At 39.4% G+C, this 13610-nt stretch overlaps 1 protein-coding gene across 3 annotated transcripts; it reads right to left on the reverse strand.

Annotated features, from left to right (window-relative positions):
* Nucleotides 1-28: 28 nt before the first annotated feature.
* Nucleotides 29-9902, reverse strand: atg9a (ATG9 autophagy related 9 homolog A (S. cerevisiae)). Of its 3 annotated transcripts, none has more exons than XM_081603566.1 (20): nt 9754-9902; nt 9352-9407; nt 8534-8681; nt 8364-8407; nt 8207-8271; nt 7956-8105; nt 7442-7583; nt 7144-7284; nt 6923-7043; nt 6613-6788; nt 6403-6525; nt 5671-5858; nt 4495-4648; nt 4173-4352; nt 3873-4085; nt 3549-3772; nt 2257-2374; nt 1893-2157; nt 1513-1658; nt 29-1421 (listed from the first exon to the last, which is right to left on the reverse strand). In XM_081603566.1, exons 3-20 carry the CDS (start codon nt 8634-8636, stop codon nt 1413-1415), a joined length of 2562 nt encoding a protein of 853 aa, XP_081459692.1. In that variant the 5' UTR covers nt 8637-8681; nt 9352-9407; nt 9754-9902; the 3' UTR covers nt 29-1412. The 3 variants fall into 3 exon arrangements, with proteins under 3 accessions (XP_081459692.1, XP_008397959.1, XP_008397960.1); XM_008399737.3 differs by having other exon boundaries at nt 9698-9897; XM_008399738.3 differs by lacking the exon at nt 9754-9902 and adding an exon at nt 9651-9673.
* Nucleotides 9903-13610: the final 3708 nt, after the last annotated feature.

Here is a 13610-nt window from a genome sequence, read left to right on the forward strand (position 1 = left end):
GAACAAATATTTCAGAAGACACGCAAAGTAATTGCCACGTCTTTAATAGATTCATTTACAACTGTACAAAATATTATACAGCATCTATAAAACAGAAATCAGCTACTATTCCTTCAATTAGCCTGCATCCATAGATGCTCATTATTATAACATTGTTCTTTTTTAACCCCTCAACTGTCATGATGACACCACTGATTTGTAAGCATTTTGAGGGTGAAAGTTAAGGAGTTTTAACACCGGTGCTCATTTTTAGGCACATACTTAATTCAAAGCAGCCACTCATCATGGCACATCAATTTAACACATAAAATAACTTAAAATATACAAACATGGCATATAAAACAATCAAAACATGTACATTTCCTAAGAAATTATTAAAGTGCAATTCCTCATTTCCCATATTTTCCAAGTGATAAGGAGACAGAACAGCCATGCTGTGAATAGTAAAGATTTACTGCAGGGGAGTGATCTTGTTTAAACTCTTCTCATGCAGTTGCATTTAGGGCTACTTTATACAAAAAAGAAAATTCAAAACAAAACCTGCAGTCCTAAGAAATTTCTAAATATAAGATTCAGTTTTTTACTTTGGACTAACCATATAATTATGTGCATATGTTCACACAGATGGCTGCTGCTCTGTTTAAATAATCATCTGAATAAGAATCAATCTGTTCAAACTGAACCATATTTATGGAAAAGTCCTAAACAATTTTTGAAAAATTAAATTGATAAAAAATACACATGTAGAGAGAATTCAAAATATGGTTGAATATGGTCAGTTAACTTACATTAGTTTTTGCAAAAAGGTCAAATGTAAGTCAAAATACAAAGAACAGGGTATAAATAATGAACATCTTCCTGTTATTTAGTACAAGAACATATATAGACATTACAGCTTTATCTTAAAAAAAAATAAAAATCATAGATCTTGTTTTGCTGGAATCATTCTGAGCACATTCTGTACTTTTGGTACTGATTTAGAGAATCATTCTTTCAGATTTATAAAAGAGTGAGCAATTAAGAATCAAGTTTGGATTAATATTGGATGCTTCTTACAGTCCTGAGTCTTTACATTTTTTTCCCTACATTGCAATAACAAAATGAATTTTATTTGTAATCCTATGACATCATAAAAATGCTTAGTGTAGTCTGCCGTTGACTTGCTATAGGAAATAACTTGATCCTGCAGTCACTCCTGTGACGAATACAGTTTCATGCCACCTGCTGCAGAAAAGTCTAAATTTTATAACATCCAGCTGTATTTATTAGTACAAAGCATCCAGTCAATTTCACTTCCAAAGAGTTTAAAGGGGTTGTGATAAACCCTGCTGCACATTTCAAGCCAAGGTACAGGTATGCAGAAGGATGAGGATGAGTGTTGAGTTAACTGTAATGGTATTTCTTCATATGGCTTATGTAACCTAAAACAAAACAAACAGAGGACACATATATTAGAAATACAAACACGCAGGCAAAATGACTGCTACATTCTGCCAACCAAAGAGCATTTACTTTGTGTATGTGAGGAGGCAGCTCATCCTCTGAAGTTTCCTCTTGTACAGGCTCATGATGTCTTGATGATGCTTTACCGTCCTCTGCCCAGCCACCCATTGCAACGCGGGCCGTCCTCACAACCTTTCCAGCAGTACCAAAATGGTCTTGAAAGTAAAGGTAAAGAGAAGGTAGTTGAGAAGAAACACTAGATGATAACTATTTTTATAGGATCTGCCAAGTTGCCAGCTAAACCTTCATCACCTGACCCACCGCTCTTGTGCTAGAAAAATTAAAATCCTTTCATTCCAGTGACACAATTGACAATTATAAGAGTAAACTTAGAGCAATGACATTAAAAAATTAAATATTTTTAGAAGGAACAGTGGATAGTGACAGACCTGCGGCGGGCCCACTGTGACGCCTCTGACTGCTGCTCTGTGCCTTTTCCCCATCCTGGCCCACGTTGGTGCCGCCAGTGGCTGAAGCGGAACTGGCACCGGGACTCGGAAGCGTGGCGGGGAAGGTCTGCGAGCGTGGGAAATTTCGGGAGCGAGTGTTCGGCTCGCTCCTCACCTCATCAGGGATGCTGTCGCTGCTTTCGTCGCTCTCCTGCCTGTGCCACGTGTGACGCGACAGATCACCACGGGACTGCTGCTTATGAAGCTTAACGGAAAACAAAACAAGACTCGAGTTGATGTCGATTGGAATAGTCATTAAATGGATTGATAATACGTCTTAGCATGGGCAAGAATACGGATTTACCTCATGCATGTAAAGTGCATGAATGCTCATTTCAGTCGAGGCATACTCTGACAGGACTAAACTAGTGAGCTGGCCCTCCCATGCGCTGCTGCCTGAGCTCACAGTTCGGGCATCAGTTCTTAACAACAGACAAAAAAGGGGAAAAAATAAGAAATACAAGGCAATAAAAAGGTAAGTTGTTGAACAACAGAAAGGAAGATAGTTCAGTACCTTGCAAAGTATTCAAACTACTTGATAGGGCTTCATAGTTATCATAGTTATAGCTAGCTGGAATCTTAGTGCAGAAAATGCCCACATGTCACACATTACGGTGCCCAAGATGCTAAATAAAACCTACAAAGGTTTATCACAACCACCACTGCCATCAAAATATTTACCTATAATATCACCCTTTCATTATCTTCTGGAATTTTACATTCCTAACTCTTGAACCTGCACAGTGGCGCAGTTGGTAGAGCTGTTGCCTTGCAGCAAGAAGGTTCTGGGTTCAATTCCCGGCCCCGGACTTTCTGCATGGAGTTTGCATGTTCTCCCTGTTTTCTCTGGGTACTCCAGTTTCCTCCCACAGTCCAAAAACATGACTGTCGGGTTAATTGGCCTCTCCAAATTGCCCCTAGGTGTGAGTGTTTGGGTGCATAGTTGTTTGTCCATGTTGCCCTGCGACAGACTGGCGACCTGTCCTCTCGCCCGGAACGTTAGCTGGAGATAGGCACCAGCAACCCTCCCGACCCCACGAAGGGACAAGGGTGTAAGAAGATGGATGGAACTCTTGAACCAGTATACATTTGGTTCTATTACAACCTTAAACTGCAGTTTATTTTTAAGGGATTTTATGTGGTGGACCAGCACAAGGTACTGCATAAATTTTCAAACAAAAATGTAACTGATAAAAATCTGAATTTAGTTCTTTAACAAACCTCTGAAGTCCTCAGGGAGCAGATGTTTTAGCATATTAAATTACATACTAGTGGACCATTTACTACTAAAATGTGACTTCTGAAAAGGAGCTATCTCCAATAAATTTTACTCTGGGGTATCAGAGTCAACTGTGCAGAATACAAAAGCACACAAATCTTAGCCTTCTTTTTTCTAAAATAAATTAAAACTCTGTATTATTTTGCTTCCAGGTTACATTTATTCTCCACTTTGTTTTGGTCTTCCACATAACATGCTATTCATATACATTGGAGTTTGTGGCTGTAACGTGAAAAAGGTTCAAGGGGTGTGAATAGTTTTGCAAGGCTCTGTAGATATCAGCATTTCTGGCTGATTTGAACATTGTATTTACTTACCCAGAGCCTGTCATTGCTCTGCAAGTAAAGCCACTCGCTCTGTGAGCAGCACTCAAGCTGCCTCTGAGGTGAAGGCTGCTGCTGATCGGCGAGAGAGAGCGCAGGGCCGTTGCCCCGCCGGGCATTCCAGTAACTGCATTGTTGGCTAAAGAGCTGTCGCAGGCGAAATGAACAGAGCCCAGTGTGGAGGGACCCGCCAAGATGTTTGCAACAAGACTTCTTGGCTACAAGTGAGGGGGAAAAAAGGGCAAAAGATTAAATGAATAATTAACTGCTGAGGGTTCAGACATCACCGCAGAGATATCACTTTGTTTATGACCCTACTTCAGACTCTGACAAAGAGAGTGGATGCGTTTCAGAGGAGGCCCCTGCAGCCTCCCTGTGGACTCGTTCTTTCAGCTGGCTGATGAAGTGTGTCGTCTCTCTAGGAGGCTGCCAGTGTGGGTTGGTGATGGCGAAGTGCATCAGCGATAACTCCGTCTTCCCATCCTCCGCCTGCTGGTAGATGGATGCCTCGGTCTTTCCCTCCGACATCCACTGCGGAGTAGAAATCAAATGCCGATCAATGGGCTGCTGCACGACTCGGACGTAAGCACTTCTGACTCCTGCCGGGATGAGCCTCACCGCTGGATGTCCGTGCTGCCTGATGTCCATCTGGGCAAACGAGCAGGTGTCCCCCACCCCGATCACCTCCACCGTAAAATTCCTAAAGAAATCAATGATCTCCAGAGACTTCCTCCTCAGGCAGAAGATGAGAATGATGGGAGTCACCACTGGACTTAGGAGCTCCTCAAGAATAAACACCTGCAGGTGAGGAAAAATGTTGATGGACTAAAACCCAAGGCTTCCTTGGGAAGGTATAACCTGCATTGTACTGTTGGATCAGTGAGTTCAGACACTTGACACTATCTAATATCTAATCCTGGATATCGTTTTCCCCACTTACAGCTTTGTATTGGAAGAGCTGGGAAAACTGGTCTCGGGTCTCATATCTGTGGGCGTTGCCCTGCCAGTGGTCAGGCATGTAGTGGATGTGAGCCAGGATGACCCGCAGCAGCTGTTCAGGACAAAACACCATGTGCTTATCAGGAATAAATGACCTGAAGAGAGAAAAACAGGTTGAAGAAAATTACTATGTTACATACACACTGGGCATGAATTATAAATTATAAATAATTAGTGAAGTTTAACCACGAACAAGTCTTATGCCTGATAAGTGAAATAAGAGTAAAAACTACTAAACTTACATAAAATATATTTGGGTGTATATGACTGTAGGTACAAAAGTTTTTTTTTTTTTTTTCCTATTTGGACCCCAAATTCACCCAGAGACTTAAGATCTATATGCTGGTTTGTCTGATTTTCCACATTTGGCCACATGACAAACCACAGCCTTCAAATCATTTTAATGGGGTTTTATGTGATAAACCAACTCAAAATTGTGCACAATTGTAGAAGTGGAAGGAAAATTATATATTGCTTTAAAAAAAGTGAGACTGATTTATTTCCATGCAACGTTGCAAACAAGCTTAAACTCAGTCAGACCGGAAAAGAACGTGTGGACACCAATTTAAGTAATTCTCATTTTTATTTCGCCCCTGGACTTTGACTAGGCCACAGCAACACAAGAATATTATTTGATCTAAATCATTCTATTGGCCCTCTTACACATTGTATTTCAAAATTGCCGTTTTTACTTAATTCTATTCTGCATTCATTTGTTGTTGAAGAAAATCCATTCGAACAGAAAGGTGTTTCACAATCATGATGGTGAGTTCAGGGTGCAGTGCGGTGTTACTCTTCGGTCACAAGCACTAATTTGTGGACGGCACAAGTAATATTCTTCCGGTGGGGAGATTCGCCCATATAAGCTTGTGAACCTCTGCAGCTCCTCCAGAGTTACCAAAAGCCTCTTGGCTGCTTCTCTCATTTTCTTATCACTTTGGATTTAGCTATTGCTCACCAATACAGTCCAATGTGTGTGGTTCCAAAATAATAATAAAAAATAATAATAAAAAAATCTGAACACTTTTGCAAAGTAATGTCCATGCCAGAATAATTGCCAACAACAAAAGTAAAAACAGGTGTTGTGGATGTACAGGCTCGTTTTACTTATTCTTACCTACAAATTGTTATGCAGACTCCAAGCAGCGTGATAGACGAGAGAACATGTTCCACCGCGAGAACATCCTCGTCGTAGATGGTCAGAGCAATGAGAACGGCCAGAAGGGAGCCGGCGAAAAACGCCACGTTTTTGGCAACGACTGTCAGCAGGGGAGAAAGGAAGCAGTTCATGTACTTGGACGCAGCCTGGATATAAAGATAACAAAGGAGGAAGAACAGGAAGAGAATAAAAGAGGACAGAATTAATCATTAACTTCACTCCACACACCCTTTTGTTTATTCTAAAGGCAAGCATTGGTTCTCACTCCAGCTCTCCAGGGCACGCTGCCCTGCATGCTTTAATTGTTTCCAAGCTGCTGCACACCCGACTTAAATTAACAAGGGATTATGAGGATCCTACAGAACTTGGAGGAATGCTGAAGAGGTAACGGCGTCATTTGAATCGGGTGTGCTGGAACAAAAACACATCTCTGAAATATGAGGGTGCATTCACACCGGCCCTGTTCAGTCCACTTTTATCAAACTCCAGTTCGTTTGTCTAGAGAAGCACTTGTTCGTTTGAGGACGTATGAATGCGCAACTCTGATCAGTCTAAAAACCTAAGTCTTGGTTCGATTAAAGTGCACTGTGACGTGGTTTGAAAGAGGACAGGGATTGAGAACAACTGCTTTAAAGAAAATTTCTTTCAGATTGCTTTTGGGATGTTTGTGAGGCGAGGCGGTGTCCTGACCTTGTAGCCTTTACTGAGGCGGGACATGAGCTCGTGGTCCAGCTCGTTGAAGTGACGCAGGTAACATCGACCGTAAAGAGACCAGCATCTCGCCCCCAGAGATCCAGGCTCCCGCTTGATTATCTTCATACAACAAACAAATAATTCTTATGATTAAAAGCAAACTAAATGTTGTGAGAGTTTGCTAAAGTGGATGTTTTAGCTTTGTACCTCAGTGTAACTAAAGAAGGCGTACAGAATCTGCCACACCAGGATGACTGGACACAGAAGCAGATTTGCAATCCCAATCCACAGGATACGAGATGCCAGCCTATCTGCAAGCTCCAGCCTGTTGCCTCCTCTCTTATACTCTTGCTTCAGACTCCACTCATTCTCAAATAGGGAGCCTAACAAAAAAAAAAAATGAAAGTAACAACATTAAAGCTCCAATTGAAATTCAAAACCTTGTAACCATGTCCATATGTTGGTAAATTTGGATGCATAAATGCGAAATGAATGTTTAGATTAAGACTTCACGCACCTGGTCCCCAAAAGAAGATGAGCTCAAAGTTGTATTTGAGACCCCGGGTGTAGAAAACGCTGTCTCCCAGTACAGGAAGCCGAAATCGCACGGGAAGGAGGGATTTATTCACCATAGCAACCTAGAGAAGTAAAGGTAGACATGTTTTGGATGAACTCACAGCTTTCGGCGGTGTTCGAAAACAAACGCTTTCTACATTAACGAGTGACAAATATACACACCATGTAGTTTTTGAAGCGGAGGATTCGGTGGTAAATGTCGAGCTCCGTCAGCTCTTTCTTATGAATGCAGATCTGGTGCTCCTTCTGGATCTCAATGATCCTGGCCTGAACTTCCTGCCACGTTGCGTAAGGGAGCTCAGACTGAAGCGCAAAAGGACGATAAATGTCACGGGTCAGGCTTTAACGTGTGTAGCCGCTATAAACGTCGCTGGGCGTATTTGATGTTGACGCGGCGAACCTTTGCAGGACTAACATCACTAAGAAGTGACAAACAGGAAATACAAACTTCCTGCCTCACCATGCTCATCTTCAGCGCGTTGATGTAGAAAGATCTGATCTCCCAGTAGCAGCAAACGTTGTAGAGGAATTTGACCAAACGATGTAACCAGAACACCCCGGAGATGATCAGAACAAAGATCACAAACACGTTGTCTCGGATACTGAGAGAGGAAAAGGTCCACTTTTATTATTAGAAGAAGACAAAAAGAAGTGCCTATATTTACATGTAAAAAATTATTTATAACTCTTACATTTTTCCACATTATGTCACATTACAATGAGAAACTTCAAAGTGTTTTATTGGTATTTCTTTACACCCCAGCGCCAACACTTTGTACAACTATATTTGGATGCAAGTAGAAGTCCAAAGTCTTTGATTAGCCCACGTTTCAGATGATTATTAGTTCAATATTTTTGAAATCCGTTGATGTTTTTGGTTGTAATGTGGCAACTTGCGGAGAGGTTCCAAGCTGTCTAAATGCTTTTGTAAAAATACTCTAAACATACTAGTGTAATTCAAACATGGTACTCACTGGGTATTGCAGACATCCATTGGGAGTATTGCATCTGGTAAGGTGACTTTAGATGAATCTGTGTGATTTACGAACTTGTTGGCAAAGAGGACGTCGTAATCCACACAGTTAGCCAGAAAAACTGTGAAACCAACCACAAATAGCAGCTGTCTGCAGAGAGAGAGGCAACAAAGATGTGGACATGAAGAAATAATATCTGAGACACATTAAACACTTCTAGTAAGACTTGGTTTAATGGATCGGATACATACACCAGCTCAAAGATTTCTCCCAATAGCATGCAGGTGAATCCATTCTTCTGGTGCAGATTATAGACGTGAAGAAGATTAAGGACTAATTTCATCAGAAGTTGCATCTCATACATGGACATTTATATTCTCAACATGTTTTCAAAAACCAAAAGGATATTCTTTGAAAAAACAAGTCCAGGTTTTCTATGTGGTGCCACTGAGCTGGAAGAGAAGAATGTCAAACTAATTTTTTTTTAAAAAGTTCTGCAACATGAAAAACTGTTTTTTGTGTATTATAAGTTCAATTAATAATTGTTTTTGGGGGTTGGGGGGTGATATATCTCATACATTTGCTTCCCTCGGGCACGTGCATCAGCAGGTTCTCCTCGCCAGGAGGCGAGTCACTGTAGGACGCCTCCAGGCGCTGATACTCGGTCTCAAAGTGCGCCATGGTGGTAGGGCTAGTTCGGTCTCACAAAGCAGCCTCTGCTACAGCCTGGAGACATGGAGGAAAGGCAAAGATGGCGCAGATAGTAAGAAAAGTGTCAAATAAAATGGAAGAGGTTCACATCTTCCATTAAAAAGAAGAAAGACATTTGTTTTGGAGACAGCAACTTGAGGGCTAAAGTATTTCTCTCAAAGCAGAAGAAAGGATTCATTTAGCGGTTTGAAAATATTTCTGACCACAAAATAAAGATGTAGAAAGTCTAGGCGTGGAAGCTAAGCAGCCACAGCTTTTAACTCTACAGTTGGAAAAAAGCAAGCTTGTTGGCTCTATGTAGTAAGAACAATTGTTATACATTTGTGTTTTAAAATATTTGCCACCATCCTTTGAAATTCTGTTTTATTGACTTGCAATTGTTAGTTAATGGAAAGTGGGTTCATTTTAACTTAGGAACAACACTGAAGCGAAATGAAAACCAAATCAAATGGAGCATTTGACAGTAACACTAATAGGACCCTGCAGAGATTCAGATTTTAATAGTCTTAATTCAAACAGCATTTTAACACATGTTGTAATGTAAAGAGGGGGTTCATTATGTTCTGTAAGGAAGTTTACAATGCAGGTATAACGACATCCTGTAACAGGAAATGGCAAGAACACACTGAGCAGGGCAAATCTCATTCAAGTATGGTAAGAGAAATATAAGCAAAAACAGACTTACATCCATTCCTGCCAAGTGTGGTTCATCCTGGTCAGGAGGCTAGTCAACATTCCCAGCTACAGTAAAAAAACAGAAAACCCGAAGCTTAAATTAGAAACATAAACAGGTGAAGTCTCCCCCGAAACCCCTAAAATTGGCTATTTCTGGTTAAAATGACAACAGCAGACTGGCGGAAATAAAGACTGGCTATCTATAGCAATAAGCAAAGCACCTATAAGCTAAATTAACTTGAAATGTTACAAAAACCTCATAACAGGCAATGCTATGTATAAATGAGAAACAACAACACTCGGAGGTACCATTACACTGAGTGTTGTCTTTGACAGCACAGGCCTGCCTCCCTTACCAAAAATATATCCCCTCTCGGTTCTCGCAACATGAAGTCCAAACCCTGGGACTCGCCTGTCCTCTGAGTCAGTCTAAATGTGAAATCCAGGGAGATTTTTATCCGATGACTCCTTATTATTTTCGTTTTCGCTCCCCTCCCAGTAGAAGTCAGGCACAAGCCAGTTTCATTTTCGAAACACCTAGCAGTGTGACGTCTGTCACAGCTAACAGGCAGAGCATTGTCCAATCAGAAAAGGGTACCTCTGATGCAACACCTACAGTGGCCAATAGAAATTTTACAAAGGCGGGTCCTGTGTGGTTCCTCGCCCTTTGCGCTGATTTAAATTATTTTTAAATGAGTATTTAGCGCCACCACATGTTTGTTAGGCAGTACTACAATATTTTCAGAGTAATCGTAAGGAAGCACGCTGATGTTGAAATTACAAGTCTAATTTAATAAAATATGTAATCTCTTAATTAATTTGTTTTGTCTGCCGTTCTTCTGTGAAATATTAGAACACTGGTTCCTCAAGTAAACCCCTCAGAAACATGTAAGAAATAAGAAATATGCAAGATTTTTTCCCCCAGATTAAATCACTACATTTTAAATGGAAATACATGCAGTTTTTTCCATTTTTTTGTTTAAATATGGATGAGTGGAAATATAGATTTTTCTTTCATGTTTAAAATATTAAAACATGAACCATGTTTTTACTGTTTTCTGCTTTCATCTTGTGTCGTGACTGTAGGAGAAGCAGTTTTTTTTTCTGAACGTCTCAAACGTGTTTTTTGTTTGTTTGTTTGTTTCACGTTTGGACATGAATAAATATATATTTTTAAAATATTAATTATGGGCCCTGAAATGAAATGAGGTAAAGTTCAGTTGTTATATTTACCTCCAAGGTTTCATCATCATATTTTTATTAAACTAAAAATTGGGTTTTGTCCTGCATATTTAAATAGATGTAGAGTTAATGAGGCCCAGGAGCTGAATCTCAGCACAAAAACTATGTTTTTACAAATCCAGACTCACTGCACTGTCTGTCTTGATGAATATTCATATAATGACTGCTAAGCCTTAGGAGTGACAGCTGGTCTTCATTCGATATATCACTGCTGCACTGTTAACACTAATGACTGAAAGTGTTTGAACCTTTGAGAGTTAAAACCTGAGGAGTTCATTGATCAGCCTCCCTGCACAATCACTGAATGACAAGTGTTGATCTTTACAAATACATCAGCACTTTTTTTCTCACACACCTTTAACATAATATTCTTTTTTCTTTTTCTTCAAGGAAATAAAAAAGGGTGCTGAGGTGTCTCGAGTCAGGTGGTAGCTTGTGTAATCCTGTTAAATACTGATCTGGGGAATTTAATCCATTCTGATGAGGATTAGGTTTTAATCAAGTAAATCCAGTGTTTAGCTTTTTGCTATGAAGTTCAATAAAAACTAAACAATAATTGCAAAGTAATACATCTTATAAGTTGTAATGACTATCCTTTTTTTTTTTGCTCACAATAGATGAGTATCTTTAAGCTCATATGTCGGTGTGTGTGTGTGTGTGTGTGTGTGTGTGTGTGTGTGTGTGTGTGTGTGTGTGTGTGTGTGTGTGTGTGCGTGTGTGTGTGTGTGTGTGTGTGTGTGTGTGTGTGTGTGTGTATAAGCATGTGTGCGCTGCAGGAGTCTATAGCTGGCTGATTAAATTACCTTCCTGCCTGTTGGGAATTATGGGGGTCGCTCTGCGACTTGATTTGGTCCAATGACTGTCATGCTGATAAAAGCTGAGGGTCGGGTAGAAAAGGGGAGGGGTGCAGAAGGGCGGGGGCAGGGTGTGGCATGTATAGGGGGTGCTTAGGGAATCGGGATGAGATCATCTTGCCAAAGCAGTTTAATTAGATTACATTCTTTCCAGCATATGACAAAATCTCAATGAAGTTCATGTTGCACTATTAAATGAAGTTGAATCATTGCTTGTTTTCATTTGAATGCTGGTACCTCTTAATACCTGTAATACCTTCATGTAGGTATTTAAACAATCCAAAATTTGCAATTGAGGGACAAACGTAAATATGTATTTTTAGTATCGTATTTCCTTGTAGAGGTAAGCATTTTAATTATTAAAAGTGTTATTATTTACACATTTGCATCAAAATAGCAAAATAAGACATCCCACATGGTTGCCCTGCACCCTCTGCAACATTTTTAAAAAATCTTATAAAAGAGAAATCTAGTGCAGCTTTCAATTTAAAGATACTAACAGTTTAAAAGCAGGTCAGGGTTAATCATAGACCCCTCAAGGCTGTTTGTACTGTTAAAACTTTAAAGACGTTTGAAGTTTAAAGGTCGCGCAATTGTGAGATTGCCCCCTGGTGGTCACAAACAAAAGGCACCCAACGTTATATTTATTTTTCTCTTTTACATGCAAAATTAGACTGTAAAGCAATTTGTTTACAGCAAGAGACAGCTGTTTCTTTAATTTCGATTGAAAGAGTGATGCACAACTTTAAACGTTTTAAGAGACTTTAAAAGAAATCAAGCAGACCTTCCAATACAAGCTCACAAAGAAAAGTTTTATCTCCTATTTTAATTTTCATTAATTACAAAATTCAAAATAAGGAAATAATATGCACAAATTGTTGCATGACTAAGGTCTGTCAATAAAAACCTTCAAAAAGCAAAAGGGGCTAATTTCATATATTCCTTTTCCAGGGTGGTTCAAAAGTCGGACATTCTCGTGTTTTAGCTGTAAACCTTTGTTTCTGAAAAAAAAAGTTTTAGATGATGCTTTTAATGTGGCAGCTGTAAACTGTTCAGTGTAATTGTATTTCTCTGTACTGTAACTTATATTTGTGCTCTCTTTACTTTTCTGTGTATCTGAATCTCCAGGGGTGAACATGTTCTTGTTTTTGTTGTGTTTTTCTTTCAACTTCAATCCTGGACAACCTTCCTCCCAGAGTCTTTTTGAAGGTTTTCTGGTAAAAGACAAGTCATTTCTTTTCTCATTCTCTTCACTCGTCTATCCGTGTAACAGAAAATAGATGTGATTCTTGCTTCAACACACGATTTATTTATTTTACGTTTTTTTTTGCCACAACCTGACTCAGGGATTAAGACAAAAATATAAAAGAACACATAAAATGTTCACAAATGTTTATTTTAAGAAAAGCTAACAGTAATATGATATGTAAAATCATCAGTAAATGTCAACAAAATTGAAACGGCACAAGCCCTGAAATTTGCCTAATAAGAGAAGTCAAACTTATCTCTGGCTTTCCCAGTTAGATATTAAAACGAGCAGTTGATCATTATTGCAGACATTTCACCAGGAGGGTTTTTCTTCTATTTTTTTTAAATAATAGCGTGCTTTCTCTTACATCCATTAATGGATGTGCCTGCAGTGAAAGACAAGGAGGTTCACAGAAGGCGAGAAACTGGAAGAGAAGCAGGGCAATAAACGAGGAGAGATTTATGGACCCTGCGGTCGTAAAAACCGATTGCCCGTGGCGTCGTGAGTGATGCCTTTTAGCACACGCAACATACGATGTCTGCTTAGGTACTCACTCAGACCTCATTGAGATACATGTGCACAGTGCTTTGTGGCGAGTTCAGCCACATTCGATTCCATAAATATGTGCAAGGAAATAAAACTCGCAATCACGAACACAAGCGCTCATGTCTGACCTCCACAGTTATCACCTAATGCTCAGTCCACATCCTCAGCCAGCTTAATACATTCAGTGTTAGAGTGAAGAGAGGAGGAGAAATCAGGAAAGGTCTCTGATGAAAATCACTCAGTGACAGTGAGATATATATATATATATATATATATATATATATATATATATATATATATATATATATATATGTATATATATATATATATATATATATATATATATATATATATATATATATATATATATATATATAT

Source organism: Poecilia reticulata, chromosome 22 (assembly GCF_904066995.2).
Source record: "Poecilia reticulata chromosome 22, P_reticulata-male-v2, whole genome shotgun sequence".
In the NCBI taxonomy this organism is placed as follows: domain Eukaryota; kingdom Metazoa; phylum Chordata; class Actinopteri; order Cyprinodontiformes; family Poeciliidae; genus Poecilia; species Poecilia reticulata.

What these genes read in the sequence shown, in the direction of transcription:
- atg9a (XM_081603566.1), bottom strand. Translation starts at nt 8,636, where the DNA reads ATGGCGCACTTTGAGACCGAGTATCAGCGCCTGGAGGCGTCCTACAGT. An exon ending in TCTCTTTGTCAGAGTCTGAA is followed by an intron (nt 3,773 to 3,872) that starts GTAGGGTCATAA and finishes CCTCACTTGTAG; the next exon opens with CCAAGAAGTCTTGTTGCAAA. An exon ending in ATGCACTTTACATGCATGAG is followed by an intron (nt 2,158 to 2,256) that starts GTAAATCCGTAT and finishes TTTTCCGTTAAG; the next exon opens with CTTCATAAGCAGCAGTCCCG.